General features: G+C 37.5%; 1 protein-coding gene across 1 annotated transcript in view; it reads left to right on the top strand.

Annotated features, from left to right (window-relative positions):
- Window positions 1-20,618, top strand: part of uvssa (UV-stimulated scaffold protein A) — a 45,171-nt gene that overhangs the window by 1,127 nt on the left and 23,426 nt on the right. Inside the window, exons 3-7 of the mRNA XM_082178494.1 lie at window positions 651-981; window positions 1,268-1,388; window positions 11,400-11,726; window positions 11,854-11,963; window positions 14,068-14,196. Coding sequence (XP_082034620.1) covers window positions 651-981; window positions 1,268-1,388; window positions 11,400-11,726; window positions 11,854-11,963; window positions 14,068-14,196 — 1,018 coding nt within the window. The remainder of the gene's footprint in view (window positions 1-650; window positions 982-1,267; window positions 1,389-11,399; window positions 11,727-11,853; window positions 11,964-14,067; window positions 14,197-20,618) is intronic.

Below are 20,618 nucleotides of genomic sequence, written 5' to 3'. Positions count from 1 at the left end.
ATTATCACAGTACAGTGCATCATAAAAACACAGTAAAAAAACGTTGGGTTACACATATTGGGTCACTATGTTGGGTCATTTTTAAAACTGTTGGGTGATTTCTAGTATAAACCCGGCTGTTGGGTTAAATATCTAGGTATGTACACTTGTGTATTTTGAATTTATGTTCACAATTATGTATATTTACATTAGATTCTAGAGTCCCCAATGTTTAGTTTGTAAATTAAAAATATATTTTTTGTTTTGTACAAATAAACAATCTGTATTTGAAAACAAAGTGTATTTTATTTATTGAAAATAATGTCATGAATAAAAATAAATAGTTAACTTAACTCTTGGGTTATTTTTAACCCAACATTATTAAGTGAGTAGCTTTGGTTCCCAGCTCTGCCCAAAGTCTTCTTGAGAATAGAGAACTGATTGTCCAGTCACAGAATGAGGAACTGGCCTTGCCCAGCGTTTATTTATCAGTGTTGTCAATTATGAAGATACAAACAGTTATATGTCAAATTTCATTAATAAGCAAGTAGTTTATAATGGATATGTGCCTGTGTGTTTGTATAGTGTTTGTTCTTGAGTCCATAGAGCAGCACTGGACATGTGACCACATGCGCCTTCTTGTTAAATCCCTCTTCTTTTCCTGACCACAGAGTTTCCAATGACTACATTGATCATTTCTACCACTTGATTATGACCCAGCTGAACCAAGAGCATGCAGAGATCCGGCTCTCTGCCTTCCAGATGCTCAGTGAGATCTTCAGCCGGTCGCATCACTTCAGAGGTCTTCTCATCACAAACTTCCAGGAGTTCCTGGAGCTCACAGTCGAGACCGACGCCGAGCAGCCGCTGCCTCCACCTAAAGAAGTGGCCAGAAAACTCAGGACACTCGCCATTCAGACGGTGCAGTCCTGGCACGCCACGTATGGAGAGGCGTATAAGAAACTGTCTCTGGGATATCACTTTCTTAAGCAGATTAAAAAGGTATTCATCCGGCTGCACCTCTAACAGTAAGCAGTATTTAATAATAACATCAGTTTGCACCCTGGATCACGTCACTGTTGTTATGTAATTAAAGATTGTAATGAAAAAAGAAATTGTGTTCTAGTGGAGTTTAGCTGTTTAATGAAAGGTAATTAACAATTGAAGAACAAAATAGTATTTTATTTATTTTTCCAATATTATGCTTATTTTTACTTGTTTTGGGCAGAAACATAATTTGTCACAATAATAGTGATATGTCTAATCACACATTGCATATTTTTCTCAGGTAGATTTTCATGATGTTGAAGCAAGAACACTGGCTGAAAGAAAGAGACAAGAGGAGAAACAGAAGAGATTGGAAAGAATTTACAAAGAGAGGCTTGAAAAGGCCAAACAGGAGATGGAAGGTACAGTCTTACGTTCATAAACGGCAGCCCTGTTGACACTACACTCTTAAAAATAAAGCTTCCAAAAGTGGGTTTTAGATGAACCTTAAAGAATCCTTCAGGGATCAGCTCTTAAAATGACAATTTTTTTTCTTAGCGTGAAGAACATTTTAATTATTTAAAGAACCCTTTTCCTTTATACTCACTTAATAATGTTGGGTTAAAAATAACTCAACGAGTAACCCAACTATGGGGTGTTACAGCACTTTCCCAACTGTGGGTTATTTAAAAAAAAAAAAAAAAAAATTATTCATGACATTATTTTAATAAATAAAATACACTTTGTTTTCAATTACAGATTGTTTATTTGTATAAAACAATAAATATGTCTCAACAAATAAAAATAAATATTGGGGAGTCTAGAATTTAATGTAAATATACATAATTGTGTACTTAAATTCAAAACACACAAGTGTACATACAACATACGTATTTAACCCAACAGTTAACCCAACAGCCGAGTAATTACTATAAATGACCCAACGATTTAAAAAATGACCCAACATTTTTGGAAAATATTCCAACATAGTGACCCAATATGTGTAACCTTGATACTAATACTGACATGCTAATAAGACATAAGACCAGTAGTTGACTTGACAAGCAGGTCAACAGTAGGATGGAAGTACTAGCTCAAATCTTCAGTGATATAGCTGTGAAAAGTCAACACAGAGTTCACTATGTTTGAACAGTGTGGTACTGAGGACATGCAGTTCTCCTGATAACATGAAAAAAAATAATACAATCCGTCTATCTACAGATAAGTACTTAAACGTGAAAATAAATGAATAAAATGAACAAAATAATGAATAATAAAATAATTATAGAATTATTTATACATTATTTCATTTTATACTACAGGGCCGTTGAATGCTTGAATCTGATTGGTTGACGAACGTTCTAAGGTGTGCATTATTTTCAGGGAAACGCACGGCTAAAGTAGTTCCAGGCAGGTCTTGACCGCATTACAGTTCCATATCACTTCGCGTAGTCAACTGTAATAACGGAAAATCGGATACAAATCATAACAAGAAAAAGCATTTCGCCCCATGCGCTTGATCTGCAATTTTCAATGTCTAGCTTCACAATCAATAGAAACATGCAGTTTAATTTAAATAAATAAACTATAAAGTCCTATCTATAATCAATAGAAAATTAAACTGAATATAGGCTAAATAAATGGATAGTCCTGCAGCACGGATTTTTATTGCAGATAATTTAACAAATAAATAATTATTGATAGGCCTACTTGTTAAAAGGGCTTTGGGTTTCATTTATTTGGCTAGTCTACTGTCATCTGTCAATAATAGAAAAAAAAAAGAATTAACGAATTAATTAAAACGAATTGAATTAATTAATAAATAATAATATTGACGCACATGCTTTTCTGTCTCATTATTGCAACATCTCTCTCTAATAACTGCATTAATAACTGCATAAAGCCGGGAACACACTTTAAGGCCGGTTATGAATGTAATTTGATACTTATGACTGATCATGCCCAAACGCGTGTTCAGCGCGTTCAGTCTGTGTTCAAAGTCGGTGTTTAAAATCTGCTGCAGTCGATGAAACCAGTCAGAGAATGTGTCAGCTAGTCGTGTGTCCCCAGCATTAGTCTGCTATCAGCGGCTCAAACCTCCGTTACTAACTCTGAAATGACGTTTTGGAATTAGCAACGGAGGCATGGGATTAGATGCGTAAGAAATTAGTCCTACATACAAGAGCGTTTTAATGACAAAAACTTTACAAACGTCTTGAAATACATAATCTGAACAATGTTTCGAGGTGTGGTAACTGTAGTATAAGCGGAATAATTGACTTCAGGCCGTTGAATTATTAGAAAAATAATGCACACCCGAGGTGTAACGGCCACTCCGCTTCGCGTCGTGACCGCATTACCACCTCGGGTGTGCATTATTTTTCTAATAATTCAACGGCCTGTCGTCAATTATTCCTTACATATATTTACAGATTTTTTTTTTTTTCCATTTTAAATAAATGTAATTTTTAATGCCATTATCCAACTTCTCCTCTAAAGGGCCGTTTACACGACACCGTTTTCAACTAAAAACGGAAAACTTTCTGTGTGTTTTGGTGACAATGGCGTTTTTGGGGCCTAAAAACTAAAAAAACTAAAAAAAAAAAAAAAAATTTTTTTTTTGAAAACGGGGTTCAAAGTGCAAGTTTTTGAAAATTATACCATTATTGTCTCACAAAAACGTGAATTTGTGTAAACGGTGACGTCTTGTGTATTATGTGTTCAGTCTATAGGCACATAGTGTTTCTTTACAAAGTGACATCGCCATCTACTGGCCTGGCAGCAGAATACAGCGAGTGAAATTGTTTTCATGGATCCGTGTGAATGGGGATCGTTTAGACAATATGTATTGTGTATATATATATATATATATGTATGCGAAAAATACAAAGGAAAATATTTTACGATTGGCCTGGAAATCCAGATCTAAATCTAAAAGATTAATGGTCTGGCGTCAATGAAAATCGGCCAGCTCGAGGGGCGGCACCAAGCATGCATTTGAAAATCTCACTGCACGCAATTGGATAACAGTATGACCAATCACAACAAGCCCCATACGCTTAGCTACCAGCGGAGCTAACTGGTAGATTATACTCTTGCCGTATCCGGTCGGCAAAACAGCTAAAACGTCCTTCTTGCAAAGGAAGGATTCGAGAGGCGTCTTTTGTTCCTGTTTTAGATAAAAAGCCAAGTCTAACTCGTTCATTGTAGCGGCCAAAGCCGTTTCAAACAACTGGTGTTCATCCATAGCCATCTTGCAATGTTTACTAATGCGCTGTCATCTTCTGTTTAGCTCGCCTCTGGCCCCGCCTAGATCAGATAACCTGAACCCTGAACCTTAAAGGGGCTGTATATAGAATTCAGAAGCCCTTGTTATTAGCGACACCGGTGGCCGTTAAAGTGAACTGCAGCAGCACTTATTGCTCGCGCTCATGAACACGTAACGTACAAGAGACTGAACGTGATTCAATACCTGATTATACTCACAGCGAAGGTCTTTTTTTATTCTTCGCTTAGATGTAAACAGACGTGTGGAATACCTTTACAGTGATATACTGTTAGCAAACACCCGACGCCGTCCACGCTAATGAGAGCGACGTTTAGATGAATATGTAAATATGTGCTGCACACTTTCCTCTCTATAACAAAATAAACACAACAAAACTGACAGCGGTGAGAACAGCAGTTCAGAAAGCTTCTGATCACAGTGATGTGGAAATGTTTGCAGCAGAGCTGAGATTCAGCGGCATCATGTCGACAGATGAGCTCATTAAAATCACACCGTTATCATAGTTTGATTATAAAGTATATTTAGGCTATATATATAGATCTGACTATAGTTTGAATGAATCCCTTTTCTTTGCATGACACATTTGGACAGAACGGCTCTTTCGGTATTATCCTGAATAAGCGTTCATGTCCTGTGTCATCATTCTTGGGAGCGTGAATGTCACATTCTTTTGATTTTCCCAGCAAAAACGTTTGAGTCCTTCACATAAAAATCAGTCTTCAGGCTTTCATAGACAACCTAGGAAGTCTCGAAAGGTCTTGTTTTTTAAGTTTTGTTATAAGCTGTTCACACACCGGCAATAGAAAAACAAAACAAATACATGAAAATTCTTACATATAGTGCTGGCAATGTGGCAAATGGTCCTGTGATGCCACAACACTGTTCATAATGCAAGTCTTTGAGCCGATTGAGTGGAAGTGCACTATTGACCTGTTGTCTACGTTTATTCACACGTGTCTCGCTGAGTAATTAACCTCAGATTCCTGGATGTGGAATTACAGATAGCTGGCTTGCTGATGACAACATAACATTGAAGTCAACGCGTTGCCATGTTTGTATTTCCACACATTCTGGATAGTAAAGTAAACATTACCCATCCAGTCTCTGTTTTTGTATCTGCAGTCGGCCTGTACAGCAGAATATCTCAGTAAATAGTTAGTAAATAGTTGTAAGCTATTGAATTGATTGAATTGAAGTTGAATTGATGCCAAATATTAGTTGTCACTAATCCGACGCAGACTTGCGGGAACATACGATTCCAGTCAATCTACTTGAGTTAGTCAGAATAAAATCAATACTGTTGTGCCTGAACGCGTTCATATTTTGGGCGAACGTGAACGTACCGTAATACTGCCTGATGAACGACTGTGAACTCGTTTATTCTGGTGTCTGTGAACGGTACGCTCTCTCACTTTAACTTCGTTCAATAGGGTGCCAGATTTCCATAGAGCCTTCCAGGCGAAAACCCGGCTAAAACACACCGTAAACAGGCCTTAATATGTAGCAGAAAAAACACCCAATCTGGCAACACCAGCCATAGATATCCATATAATGATATCTGAAGATATCTGTGGTATCTGAAGTAAGGTGAGTGATCAGCACGAACACAAATCGTCTTATCTCGCTGAAATCTTTACAAACGGTTTGGTTTCTTACAAACGTTATTAACGTGGCTATAATTCTTTCATATGGAAGTCCATTGTTATAATTATTCATATTTATGCAGTGTCATAACTACATCTCTGACGTTTATAACAAACCAAACCATTTGAAAATCGGTAGAAAATTTAGCAAGTTATGGATTTTTTAAAAGTACATGCACCATTAACACACAATGTTACGAGTGAGCGAGCTCCCTGTGGCAAGATGGCCGCCGTGTGCAGAGGTCGACCTCCATTTTTGTCCAGCAGCGCGGACGAGACATCTAGCCTTTATTATATGATATCTATGACACCAGCCACCAGTGTCGCGCCGCCGCATGCGGAATCAAAACAAAAATCAGCGAGGAGGCGTCGAATGATCATAGGGCTTGGCGATAAAACGGTATCGGTATTTATCGACGGTACACCATTGTCGGTAACGATATAAAAAATGTTCGATATAGCGCTCAATGTTTTCATTCAAATGCACGCGCGACCACCATAACGTCGCCCGACATCAAATGGCAAGCGGAATGAAAGCGGAACGAAACTGCGTTATTATGTTGTGCTCCACGGACCGTTTATCAGTTTGGACCATCAATGTCAGTGCAGCGCGAGCCGATCTTGATCAAGCGACACTGTTACTACACAGCGCTAAGAGATCCAGTCAAGAAAGCATTTGAATAGGGGTTATGTGCAACATACTTCCGGGTTCTACAAAACAGATATAACTACTTCCGGTCGTCAGCTACTGAGGTAAACACAGCGTAGGAATGGCGACCTTTTATAGCCGGTGTTTACAGGAGCTACCCATTCTATCCATTTCAGATGTACATCGTATTGCCAAACGGACTTCCAGAGCCCCGAGTACTCCGTTAGATAAAGGATTTAAGTTTTACGCCTCCTCATTTATTCATGATTATGAAGGTATGTAAGTTAGTATGTAGCTTTTGCTAATGGCACCCGATGTAGAGTTAGCTAACTATCAGTAAGTTAGTTTAGACTTGTATGCTATCAGAGTAGTTTAACCTTTTATATTTGCTTGCAGACGATTAAAACAATCAAATGAAGACTGCATTTTTTTTTTTTATAAATTTTTTTTTTCTGATACTTAAGCATTCGTGACATTTTCATTAAAACAGAAATAAGAATTGTTTTCTAAAAAAGCGAAAAATAAGTTACCTCAGAGATCACCTACTGCTGCAGATGCGTACGGTAGTGCAAACCGGAAATGCTTATACCTGTTTTCCGGTTCGAACGTTGGGCGTTCTGCATAACCCCTATTCGCCACAGAAGTAATAACATCAGCGTGAGATCGAGTGAGAAACATTCACATTTCTCCGTTATTAACGGATCAAACTGCGCTGACGTGGAAACCAGGAGAAACATTGTGCCATGAATTAACTAGTTATATTTAAGTCCATAGATCAGCAACATTCATTGTATATGGATTTAATGTACTGTAGTAACACTCACTGTAACCATGTTTGGCAGGAATAGTAAAATGCTTTCAAGTACATCACACATCTTTTTCCAGCACTTCAAAACTCAAATATTATCATATTTAAAGGTTATTTTTAATGTGATGACCAAAACACATTTGTTCATCCTTCAAATATATTACCCCCATTTATAAAAGTAAACGTTTCAAGATGTAGGGAAAACTCAGACTTATTTAAAAATAACTTTTCTTTTTAATAATATACATTTCTTTGGCATTTCTTTCTTTTTGCTGTATCTCAAAATGTACCTAACCGTGACACCACTGTGTCGTAAGGAACCGTGAATTTTGTGAACCATTACACCCCTACTTATTACAGATGTTGATCTACCTCAAAGTTTGCCTTGATTCTTCTACGTTTACACTTTTACATTGCACTTTGCACACATTTTATAACATTTTAAGTTCAAGAGTTTCTTTAACACTTACTTTTTTATCTTAATATAAGACATAAAGAAGATTTTTTTTAACATTTTATTTTTGACTGCTAAAACTAAAATAATTAGTTGTTTGCCTTAATGTGGATAAATAAAATAAAAAACAGTGGTTTAAATTCAAACTTTTCTACTTGTCTTAAAAAAAAAAAGGTTCTAAAAAAATTTCAATAATTATCGATACCGAATGATATGAAACATTATATCGTGATAATTTTTTTTGCTATATCGCACAGCCCTATATGATCATTTAAATGAGTTTTATGACAAGGTCGGTGAGGATGGGAAAATCTTACATTTCGGTGCAAACTTTGAAAGGAAAAGAAAATCCGCACTTGTTGAAACTGCCTGGTATATTTTTCCAGGATTCCAGTATTCCTTTTTAGTATGTACTTAAATGGAAAATTATTAAAAGTGAAAAACATTTGCACTACCGTCCTGTTTTTCTTTTCATAATTCCTCATTAAAAAAAACCGTTCAAGCAGTACGTTTTTCCTCATGTTAAAACTGATCAAAAAATTGCTGTCTGTGGGTCTATATGGCCTGTGGCAATAATTTTGAAAAATAATAGCTCGTAGCAACATATGGAAAAAAAGAACTGTGAACTTGTTCATTTTTGGAACTGTGAACTTAGTTCAAAATTTTGAAGTATGAACTATGAGCTGAACTAGTTCATTCAAAAATTTGTGAACTGAACTTTGAAATAGTTCATATAGAAAGTGAACTTTCCCAACACTGAAAATCAAATGTATCAATTTATTATGTCAGGTAAATGTATCATGCCAATTTCATAATCCGTTCAAAGATAATAAATACAAAACATCAAATGCTCTGGAATAAAGAAGGAAGATGCGAACCTGACATTAGAAAATACATGATGCTGAGAGTCTCGGCCACTCTCCGCATCACGGGCTGATCTGAGCTACAAATCACCCCGAGCCTCTTCAGCATCTCCCTAAACCTCTTTCAGATGTAGACACGAGTTCACAGTGGGAATTTGCATTAATCACTGTCCCAGACTTACTAGGGACAGAGGTTGATTTACATAGGGGCACACCCACAGCAGTCAACAAGACATCTCTGAACTCTCCGCACCTTATGGTGAATGTTGGTGATCTCAGCATGAGGGAGAAGGAATGAGGGAAGATTAGGATGATTCTGAGGTGAGACTTGCGCACAAGAGTGAGTTCAAATGTTAATTTCCTTTGTTTCCTCAGAGAGTTGAGTTGTGTCAGAGAGTCTTACATAGTTGTTAATGTAAAAAACATTATGTTCAGCACGTTATGTTTATCTTCTTTACAGTATCGAACATCAGATCAGCTGACAGACGAGGCATCGCACTGTATATATGAGAAATACCAGGGTGTTCATTCTTCAACAGATGCATGTGTTTATGAGTCCTATAGAGTATTACAGGCTTGTTTTATAGTATTTGTTGTACCACTTTCTGGGATTAAATCTCTTTCTCCTGATAATCCTAGATATAATACAGTATACAGTAGGCACACCTATCTCTGCAATGTCTGTATAGCTGACATTATCCTGTGCAAATTCAATGCTTTCACATATATTCTGTTCATTGACGCCCTGCGGTCGGGCTTACTAATATATGCTCTGAATTGCTGTCATTAAACGCACAGATGGAAGATATTTAAATGATGTGCATGTAAACCTTGTGTACATTTTAAATTCTATTACCTCTATTCCTGTATGTCTGGTGGCAATAAAGTATGTTATATTTTTAACTGCATATGTTAAGCTTTCACAGCTCCACCAAGAATCAATATTAATAAATATCAATATTGTTAAGCAAATAATTTTTATGATTGTTAAACATCAAGAGACAGTTTCCAGGACATGCTGTAAAATAAATGAACTATATCCTGGAAAAAGTATAATATTGTAAAAAAGAAAAGAAAAAAGAAATCGCTAAATATTTACCTCAATAAATCAATAATTTCAATGAATAACTTCTTGACTACAAAGGCCTTGCCACAAGTAGTTAATGACTTGCTTTGAAAAGTAAAAGGTTGGTGAAATTGAATATTTACAGGGTTTTTTTACAGTCACTTATTATTAAAACATTGATGTCATTTTTCAAAACGCTAACATGTTTCCGTCTTTCCTGTAGTGTTCTCTCTATTAGTCCTTTAAAGTGATGCATTTATGTGCACCATGATGAAAAAATATCACACATTTTGTACTACAATATTTAATAATTTCTACTCCTCTGAGACAATTGTTTAATTATGTTAATACCCGGGAAACGTTTTTTAATCAAGTTAATCCAATTTTAATTTTAGAAAATTGGGTCCTAATTAGTTTCTATTTTAAATAATTAAGTATGAATATACAGTACAGGCCAAAAGTTTGGACACATTACTATTTTTAATGTTTTTGAAAGAGGTTTCTTCTGCTCATCAAGCCTGCATTTATTTGATAAAAAATACCGAATTTTTTTTAATATTGTGATATATTATTACAATTTAAAATAACTGGTTTTCAATTAATTTTTTATCATTTATTTCTGTGATGCAAAGCTGAATTTTCAGGATCATTACTCCATTTTTTTCTTTCTTTTTTTGAAATAAATCAATACTTTTATTCAGCAAGGATGAGTTAAATTGATAAAAAGTGATAGTAAAGAAGAAAATATTTTTTTATTTTGAATAAATTCAGTTCTTTTTAACCTTTTATTCATCAAATATATTAGGCAGCAGAACTGTTTCCAACACTCATAATAAATCGGAATATTAGAATGATTTCTAAAGGATCATGTGATAGACTGGAGTAATGATCCTGAAAATTCAGCTTTGCATCAAAGAAATAAATGATAATTTAAAGTATAATAAATTGAAAACCAATTATTTTAAATTGTAATAATATATCACAATATTACTTTTTTTTTTTTCTGTATTTTTGATCAAATAAATGCAGGCTTGATGAGCAGAAGAAACTTCTTTCAAAAACATTAAAAATAGTAATGTGTCCAAACTTTTGGCCTGTACTGTGTATATATATATATATATATATATATAAGTATGGTTTTCACCATGAAAATAGCCAAAGAAGCTGGCATGGCATAAAAAAATTATAATATATATATATATATAATATATATTTAAAAACTGTGCCAACAACTGCACAGTGAAACTGTGGGTATCTTATGTGTGCATGATCTAAATGAATGTTCCTATGGTATTTAATGTTAAAATAGTTATTTTCACAAATTGTATTTTATTTAATTTTTTTTATAAAACATATATATATATATGTTTACATACACAATATGAATGCACAATGCAGGTTTAGTACATTGGACTGGCTGTGATGACTGTTTTGTGGCTAGAGTTTTGAAAAATGACATGATATTTCTGAAATTAGTGCCAGAATGACTGTAAAAACGTACACAAACTGCATTCAAAAAAGGAGTAATAGTGATGCTTGCCTAAGTTTAACCAGATGTCAAAACATAATAATGGATATAACCATTGATCCATAGTTAAAGATGAGAAAACAGTGTGCGTTCCTAAGCTATAATGCTTGTTTTTGCTGTCTCTTTCATTAAGAAATGACGACTGGGATTGAGGAAACCTTGACTGAGATGAACAACTGCATAAAACTGCTTGCAACCGATGACTTAAACCTGTTCAACGAGGAAGCAGAAGTTGCTAACAGCTCTACGGGAGACGAGGACAAATCTGACCAGCCCTGCTGCAGTAAAGACCTGAGCAATGAGCAGAACGGAGAGATGTCAGAGAAGAGGAGCGATGAAGGGCAAACAGACGAGTCTAGTGACGAGAGTGACACGGGGGAAGTTCCTGATGTGAATGTGTTTCTCCGCAGCACTGGTTTAATGTCTTACAAATATCAGCTGGAGCTCAATGTGTCCACAGGTGCGTCTGAGCGATCGGGTTCACAGCCGGTCGGATGATATGTGTCCTCCATCATGTCATAGCATGGCATGGAATTGGAGTTCTTATTGGGAGATTTTGTGAGTAACCATCTGAATCATGTCCGCAGATTTACAATTGAAAGAGACGGAAGAGAATGAGGCGTTGGTAAACACGGTGAGGGATCTTCATAGACTCGTCACAACCAGACACCTGCCTCTGGTGCAGTCCTGGATCCAGGTGAACCCTGCGACCGCTTAAAGGAATCATTCATCCCCACATGAGCAATCTGTCATTGTTTATTCAGAAGGAGATGCTTAGCAGAATGTTCAAGCTGCCCCTATTCTGTGTTTTTGGATATTCCTTTTCATTTAGTGTATAATGTAGCTGTTTGTGAATGTAGAAGGTCTGAAAAGTTACAAAGATCAAAGTGCAGATAAATGTAGTGATTGTCTTCTGAAAGAAAGAACTGATTCTGAACTGCCTGAAATGAGTCGTCAGTAATAACATCTACTTTGCCTGGCCCTCAAACTGTGTAGTTGTAGCTAAAACTGGAAGAGTTTGGTTTGGGTTGTTCATGCAGATGCATCTGACCAATCAGAGCAGAGTAGACCAATCACAACAGACTGGACAATCTGACCAATCAGAGCAGAGTAGACCAATCACAACAGACTGGGCCATCTGACCAATCAGAGCAGAGTAGACCAATCACAACAGACTGGGTCATCTGACCAATCAGAGCAGAGTAGACCAATCACAACAGACTGGACCATCTGACCAATCAGAGCAGAGTAGACAAATCACAACAGACTGGACAATCTGACTATCAGAGCAGAGTAGACCAATCACAACAGACTGGGCCATCTGACCAATCAGAGCAGAGTAGACCAATCACAACAGACTGGGCCATCTGACCAATCAGAGCAGAGTAGACCAATCACAACAGACTGGGCCATCTGACCAATCAGAGCAGAGTAGACCAATCACAACAGACTGGGCCATCTGACCAATCAGAGCAGAGTAGACCAATCACAACAGACTGGGCCATCTGAACAAGCAGAGCAGAGTAGACCAATCACAACAGACTGGGCCGTCTGACCAATCAGAGCAGAGTAGACCACTGGGCCGTCTGACCAATCAGAGCAGAGTAGACCAATCACAACAGACTGAACCACCTGACCAATCAGAGCAGAGTAGACCAATCACAACAGACTGGGTCATCTGACCAATCAGAGCAGAGTAGGCCAATCACAACAGACTGGGTCATCTGACCAATCTGAGCAGAGGAGGCTCTTGGAAAGGCGGGGTTTAGAGAGACCGAATCCTTTATCAGACTGTTTCAGACTGTGAGAATAGAGCTGATGCTGCAGTGGATATTATGAGAAGATTAACTTTGTTTGACCTTGGATGCCAGTAAACATGTTTGAGGAGACTCCAAAACAAAAATAGCATAATAGGGGCACTTTATCTTTTGGCTGTCTCTGTCTCTGTTGAATACTGCACATTTTGGCCAAGGACTAAATTCACTTCATCGGATGGTCCAGTAGTAGGTCATACAGGCTTATGAAGTATTAATTTTCAGGTAGACTTTCTGCAGCCTTGAAGCTGCCAGTCATCAGGTGGAAACCGGCTCTTCGAGAGAATGATGAAGCAGACACAGAGACAGTGAAGTACCATAACATTATCAAGTTTATTAAGGAAGAAGAGTCATATTTATACACAAGCAGAATCATCCACGCTGTCCAGGGCATCCAATCATAGTGCTCAAAGATCAAGCCCTACCATATATGGCGTATTTAGAGATACAATAACGAGAGGTCAGATGTTAAAGTGTTTGTGCGAGTCTTGAGTTCTTGTTTGCGTGCGTGTGTGTGTATAAGTGTGTCCAAGGCCTAGTTCTGGTTTTGTCTAGCTGTGTTCATGACGTACACATAAGATAACGAAAATAAGTTACACAAGGGCAGTCTTACACAAGAATATTCAACAGTGGAGGCTGAGAAATAAGAAAATATTAATATGGTATACTGCAGAAATATTAAGAGTATGATATTATACAGTTACCATTACAGGAAATGTTAAAGGGTTTAAATCGTCATGTCACCTTTATTTCTATAGCGCTTAGTACAATACAGATGATTTCAAAGCAGCTTTACAGTGATATCAGGAAAATGATGATCAATGATGCAAACAGAATTCAATCCTCAAATCATCATGAGAGTGTTGATGCTGTTGCATATTGTGGCATATCGCTCTACAACCTTTGGATTTTCTTTCATACATCTCATAAATGCACTATTTACTTGAACGAAGTTGTTTATTGTGTGATTTGTAATGTGTATTACAGGTCTTTACAAAGGTAGGCGTCGAGGAAGAACTGATGAGGAGAGCCACCGAGTTGAAGAAGTCACTGGAGCTCGCCTTGAGGAAGCATGAGGCTCTTCATATCGACTACAAGAACAGAGAGAGAAGAGTGGTGAGACTGTTTTCCAGACAGATTAGTTTTTTCAAGCTTTTTTGCACTGATTCTGAGGGTAAATCTGCCCTTTTAACACTATTAAATGCATTAAGCAGTGCTGACAGTACTAGACTCTCACTCCCTGTTGCTCCCAGTATTTCCTTCATTGAAAGCATCTGTAGGGGCGTTTCCATTACAGATTTGCGTTTTTTTTTTTTTTTTAAATGTCGACAAAAAACTATTGCGAAATGATGCCGTTTCCATTAACCGATGTTATGCGACTGAAACTTAATTTTTTCCTCTCGCGATCAGTAAAATCATTCCAGAAACCATGGCGACGGATGTTGGTAGGTTCATGTACTATATCCCAGCCACTGCACTAGCCATTATTATTAATCGAAGGAGATGTATGTGTGTTATCCAAGCATTAATGGTAAGGAACGACCCTTATTATACTCGTGAGCGGCTCATATGAGGAGTTTCTGGGTGTTTCTCCCTCAGATCTGCTTCCAGGTCTTGATTGTGGCATTTATTTGAGGTTTAGAATCCTTTATTGCTGTAATTCTTGTGTCTTATATGAGTTTAATAAAGACCTCAGTCTCGTCTTCTGTCCAAACAAACCGCGTCATCACGTCAGGTGACCTGGAAATGCGCAAAAGTTTGCAGTTTTGCGAAATATTTATTTTTCGAGTTGCCTGAAAAAGCACCTCATGCGAGCGTAAAAACTTTTTTGCGCTAAATGGGAGTTTTTGCGAAATTGACGTGTTTCCATTGGCCGTATTTTCAATGCGCAATTTCAATTTGCGCAATTTCAATTTGCGCAATTTGAAGGGTAATGGAAACGTGGCTTGTGTTGTGTGGCTCTGCACCTTCAGTTGACTGACAGATGTTTTGTGTTTGTGACATGCCGCACTACTCCAGCCAGTTTGTTATCCGTCCATCTAAAAGGATTTTACGATGCCAAATATCAATTTTGATCACTACATTTAAAAGGGTTTATGTTATCAAAATTACATATCAACTAATTAGATCAACTGTTATGATTTTCTACTTTTTCAGCTTTAGCTAGTGTGTAATGTTGCTGTTTGAGTATAAAACAAGATCTGCAAAGTTGTAAAGCTCAAAGTCCCTCCAAAGGGAGATATTTCATTTAACAGAATCCCCTTTTTACAAACTACAACGAACGGCTCGTTTGGGCGGCGATGCATTTTTTTATCCGGATCTTATGAAGTCACAATGTTCCTCATTTAAATAATCTCCGCCCACAGAATACACAGAAAGGTGGACGAGGCCTGGATGAGCTGCATTAGAGATGACAGTGTTGTCTCTGTCAAAGAGACACTGTTTTTTCCACAACGTTTCCAAAACTCATTTGTTTGACCTTCCTAAGCTGGTTAAAACTTTAAACACTGTTCCTGAATGTTATAACCCCAACGTTTATCTGTGCGCTGCACATTTTTAATGGAGAACAGTTTGTTTTCTGTTGCTTTTGTAAGGCGGTTCACCGCTCCTTAGGAAAATGAATCATGGCTTTTTGATCGATTGCTGTTTGTATTACCTTAATTTTCTGACAAATATCACGATTAAATGGTGGATAACATCGTATCGATAATGTATAAGAAAATAACTCAAAATACTCTGAAACGTTCTGTGAAATTGCAAATCCCGTGCTTGCAAAGTCTGTTCATGAAATCCGTTCTGCACGATCCTCTTATTCGTTAACATTGTCAGGGTCTGAATCAGGCTCGAATTGTTTTGAAATTGACGCCATGCTCAATATTTACACTAGAGAACAACTTGCAGTTATGAAGGGACGGGACATTTCCCGAACTCAGCTAAGCACTGCCAATCACAACACACTGGGCCAATTAACCAATCACAGCACATTTCGTATTTCAGAAGGAGGGGCTTCATCGAAATCGGTGTTTTCGAGCCAGACTGGGGAGAGAGCTGTAATAATGTAAAATATGTGAACAATCAAGCATGTAAACGTATTCTAGTACACCCCAAAAACAAACTCAAGACATTTCGTAAAAGTGCATAATAGGACCCCTTTACATTTTTACCGCTACATCAAAGCCAGATTGTAATGTTTCTGGTGTTGTCTGCTTAAAAAGGACCTATTGTGCTTTCTTCAGTGTGTAATGTTGCTGTTTGAGCATGAAAAAGCTCTGAGTTCTTCTCTATATCAGTGTCAGTGTTTCTGAACTCCTGAAACGCCTCCATTGTAGTCTTGAGTTTCTCCCGGGAACGAACACGTCACAATATTCCTCATTATAATAATTAATACGCAGAATAAAGGGGCGGGCCTGGTTGAGTTAGTTAGTAGTGTGTTGAAACTGTTGGTTATGGTAAGGGGCGGGGCATTTCCCAAACACACTCGAAGCGCTCGACCAATCTCAAAACACTGCTCCAGCCGACCAATCAGAGCACAGTGTGCTTTTCAGAAGGAGGGGCTTCATAGAGACAGGAACTGACAGACTGGGAAGAGAGGAGCTGCAACAATGGAGAATATGAGGAAAATAATCAACATTCAAGCAGGAAAACCTGTTCTAGTAGAGAGGCCATAATAGATCCTCTTTAAATCATCTTTTGTTTTTAACCATATGTATACACAACTTCAGCAATTTTAACTCATATATTAAATATATGTTTATAACCTAATTTACTTTTTCCGAAATTAAAAATGGAAATGTGTTTTTTGTCCATTTTCCCATTGCTAAACTCATCAAACTCACAACTGACTGTTCTGTGTTGAGTGTGTTGTAAGATGGCATGCAGCACAACACACAGTAAAGCAGTGAGCTAATATAACCATTCTGAACACAGCAACTGAACAATAATGCATTATTCCCAGAGGAGGGCGCCCTTTCCTCACACATTACTGGACTTTTGTCTAAATACTGTGCTTGGGAGGATAATGTTTGCTTGTCACAAGTGATCCATGTGCACCACAAGATGAGAAGAGTTGAGAATATTTGTGTAGTGTACATGTTTAGATTACAGTGTTTATGGTATTTGGTGGAACATCTCTGCATCGACAGCATGAGATCGCTCCAGTGCGGCGGGGCACGGCTCATGTGCTAATGGAGATTTGCTCAGTCTAGGGTGGAATGGGACACAGCGAGCAGTTAGAAGACACATCATTATGACACATGTTATCCGTTTTTAACTGGGCGAAAAGAACAGAGAAAGGAGGGGCGTGACATTGACAGAGCACTCGACTGCATGCCAGAGAGGTTTATCACTCTCAGTGATGACTTTCAATGCAAAAAGTCAGTGCTTTGTGATAAAGAAACAGCTAAAAGGTCTTTATCATAATTAGTTTTTCCTTTTTACTCTTAAAAGCGTTCCATTACTTTATTCCCTGTATCATTGCTCTGACACGGGACGAAAATTGCTTTCAACTCCTTAAACTCCTGCCTATCTGAGAAAGCTGTAAAATGACAATTTATAATTGTTGCCTTTATCACATGATAATGAGTTTCAGATTCAAAAAATGTTAACTGTGTGAACTGACCCAGTTATCCCATTATCCTGAACTATCCAGTGTTTATTTATCACCATGTTGATCACCATCCCATGCTAATATTTGTCATCACATGGAAGAAATTACCGGTACACCGTTTGGTTACTCATAATTAAACACAGTTCTGGGTAGAAGTGTTCATTTTGTCGGCTGTTTTAGTCCTGTGTCATATGTACTTTTTAGTTTTCATCATATTTAGTCAACCCTGTACTAGTTTTGTTTAGTCAAATTTTAGTCGACAAAATGTCTCAGTTTAGTTTTAGTCAATGAAAACTTAAGCAGAATGTCAACCCATACGCATGGTTTATTTGACCTCATCTAGTTTCCTGATATCATATGCTGGTAAAACAAGAAACTTCTCTCAGAAATTAAAACAGTGATATTCCTAATAATCCAATAATTCTGGAACTGCTGCGTCTGTGTGTAGAGTAGAGAAGCAAAGTGTATGTGCGTTGTGCACACGCTACATTATGGCCAAGCATGCGCCCTTAAAATAGCATCTGAATAACTAAATGGTGCTATTTGCAAAATAGCACCAGGGAACGTTTGCACCGGAACACGCCTCCTCTTTTCGCTGAACCGCCCCCGGGAGCGCAAGTGTATTTCCTAATTTACCGACATGCGTCTGTGGAGGGAAAAGTCCTCTGTGCGCGGGTGCAAAATAGGAATGAAACATGCGTCGCTGTACAAAGTCAATTGCGCTGGGTGTAAGATAGGGCCCACTGTATTGTCAAACAGAGGTGGCGTAAGTGCATTTATTCAGCATCCATATATAAAAAAAACATTACCTAAAATGAGTATTCTAGATTGTTACTACTGTAACTACAATTTTCATCATGTAGGCCTAATCAGTAACCTCAATTTGCAAGTAATCTGCCCAGCACTGATTAAACATTAAACACAGTTAAACATTTTGATTACACTTTATTTTAAGGTGTCCTTGTTCCAGTGTAATTATATATTTAAGTACTGAGTGATATTAATTAGCAACATGTACTTACTATAGGGTTGGGATGAGGGTTTGGTTGAGGGTTAGTTGCATGTAATTATGCATAATTTACTGTTATTACTATGGTAAGTACATGTAACATGTTACATGTGTAACAAGGACATTGTAAAAATAAAGTGTTGCCAAATTTTTCAGTATACTGTACATGTTCCTGGGCAATATTTGTTTTGGGCAGAAGAAAGAACTTAGTTTTAAGTACATTCCAGGGCAAAAGAAAGGTTAATAACTGAAAACAATAACATGCTATAGCACACATACACACACACACACATATATATACGCAACATTATGTGCTTTCAAATTGAAATATGACAGGAAACTTCATGGAGTCTCACTCCAGGCTGTCTAGAACGCGTCCTCGTGACAAAGCGCATTTCGCTCTTGCTCTTCGGTCAGCTAGCCCGCTAGTCCATACACCTGAGTTATTGGTTTGCCGTAATAATTTGCGAGACCTTCCCCGTAAGAGAGGAGATTAGCATATAAATAGCAGATGCACAGAGGACCATCACAGCTGAGTACATTTAATTTTTGGTTTATAAGATTGAATGGGTTTTTAAACGCATAGCTATCAAACTTGGCCAAAGACAAATGAAGTGTAGGGCTCAGTTGTCCGAGGCTGTACCTCCTCAGCTCATTTTTTAAAAGGATAACAGACTTGCTTAAGGAGTGTGCCTGGCCAACGCTTCCCTGGGCACAAAGTAATTGAGATTGCTTACAGAGTTAATTAGACCGTACAAAATATATTGGAGGGCGCGAGGAGCACTTTAGCCCTGCTGGAATGTGTTTTTCCCAGTAAGTGGGGGACATTTAACCGGAAACTCATTATCTGGGCCGGTCTCAGGGTAGAGGCCGGCGCGGGATCAATAGAGTTCACTGTAAACATCTGACTGCTGTACACTCGTTTAGTCTACATTATTCTAATATGTGTATGTCTACTGATGAGACCAGTCAGAGAGCTTAGAGACAGTGCTAGTAATATTCATAATTGTTATTGATATTTTGAATTATTTTTATATATTTTCCATTTTTGTTAATGTTAGTAAATAGGGGCCAAGCACTGAGTTACGGCACCTGTTGTAATCATAAGTGTTCTTCTTCTTTTTCTTCTGCTTATGCTATTGAGTCTATGGCAGCCAATTTAACCGAATAGTAAAAAGTTGTGAAATTTGGCACACATATAGAGGTCTGTACATTTACCACAGCAATTTTGTAGTCTCTAACTCAATCCCTCTAGCGCCACCAACTGTCCAAAGTTGCACTCACGTTTATGCTAATAACTTCTGAACCGTAAGGGCTAGAATCTTTTTTTAGGCTCAATTTATTTGGCTCAAGACGCCATTTTGAATTTTCTATAATAAAAAAATATTTGTTTTGAACTTTTCCTAGATATTTCGTCTGATATTAACCAAAATTGGCTCAGATCATCTTCAGACCATGCTGGCAAAAAGTTATTAAAAGCTTTTTGATAAACTTATCCGTTCTCGAATAACGCACAAATGAATTTAATGAAGAGCGCGCAAAATTGGATGCAAGGCTATATCTCCACAACGCTTTAGCGTATTGAGATGAGTCATGGTGCATGTCATCACAAACCCGAGGCTACGTTCAGCTTTTAAACACAGCGCCACCTACTGGTTAGAAGATATGACATTTTTTTATAATTATTAAAACTGGTCTCTTTTAATTCATTGCACCACACCGAGTCGAATGATCCCCAATTTTCCATTATCGGACATTTTGAATGTTGTGGTACAATGCTGTATTTTGGAAATGCATTAGTGTATGGTTACGAAACTCGGTATGTGTCATCTGGACCATGCGCTGAAGGTGCTTACAGAATAACGCCACATTCTGGTCAAAATTTATAATGAAAGTCAAGAAATACGAATAGCTTTTGATTAA

Source organism: Leuciscus leuciscus (genome assembly GCF_965113295.1).
Source record: "Leuciscus leuciscus genome assembly, chromosome: 8".
Classification (NCBI taxonomy): Eukaryota; Metazoa; Chordata; class Actinopteri; order Cypriniformes; family Leuciscidae; genus Leuciscus; species Leuciscus leuciscus.
The sequence above is the reverse complement of the archived record's forward strand: the minus strand, read 5'-3'. Positions and strand labels throughout refer to the sequence as shown.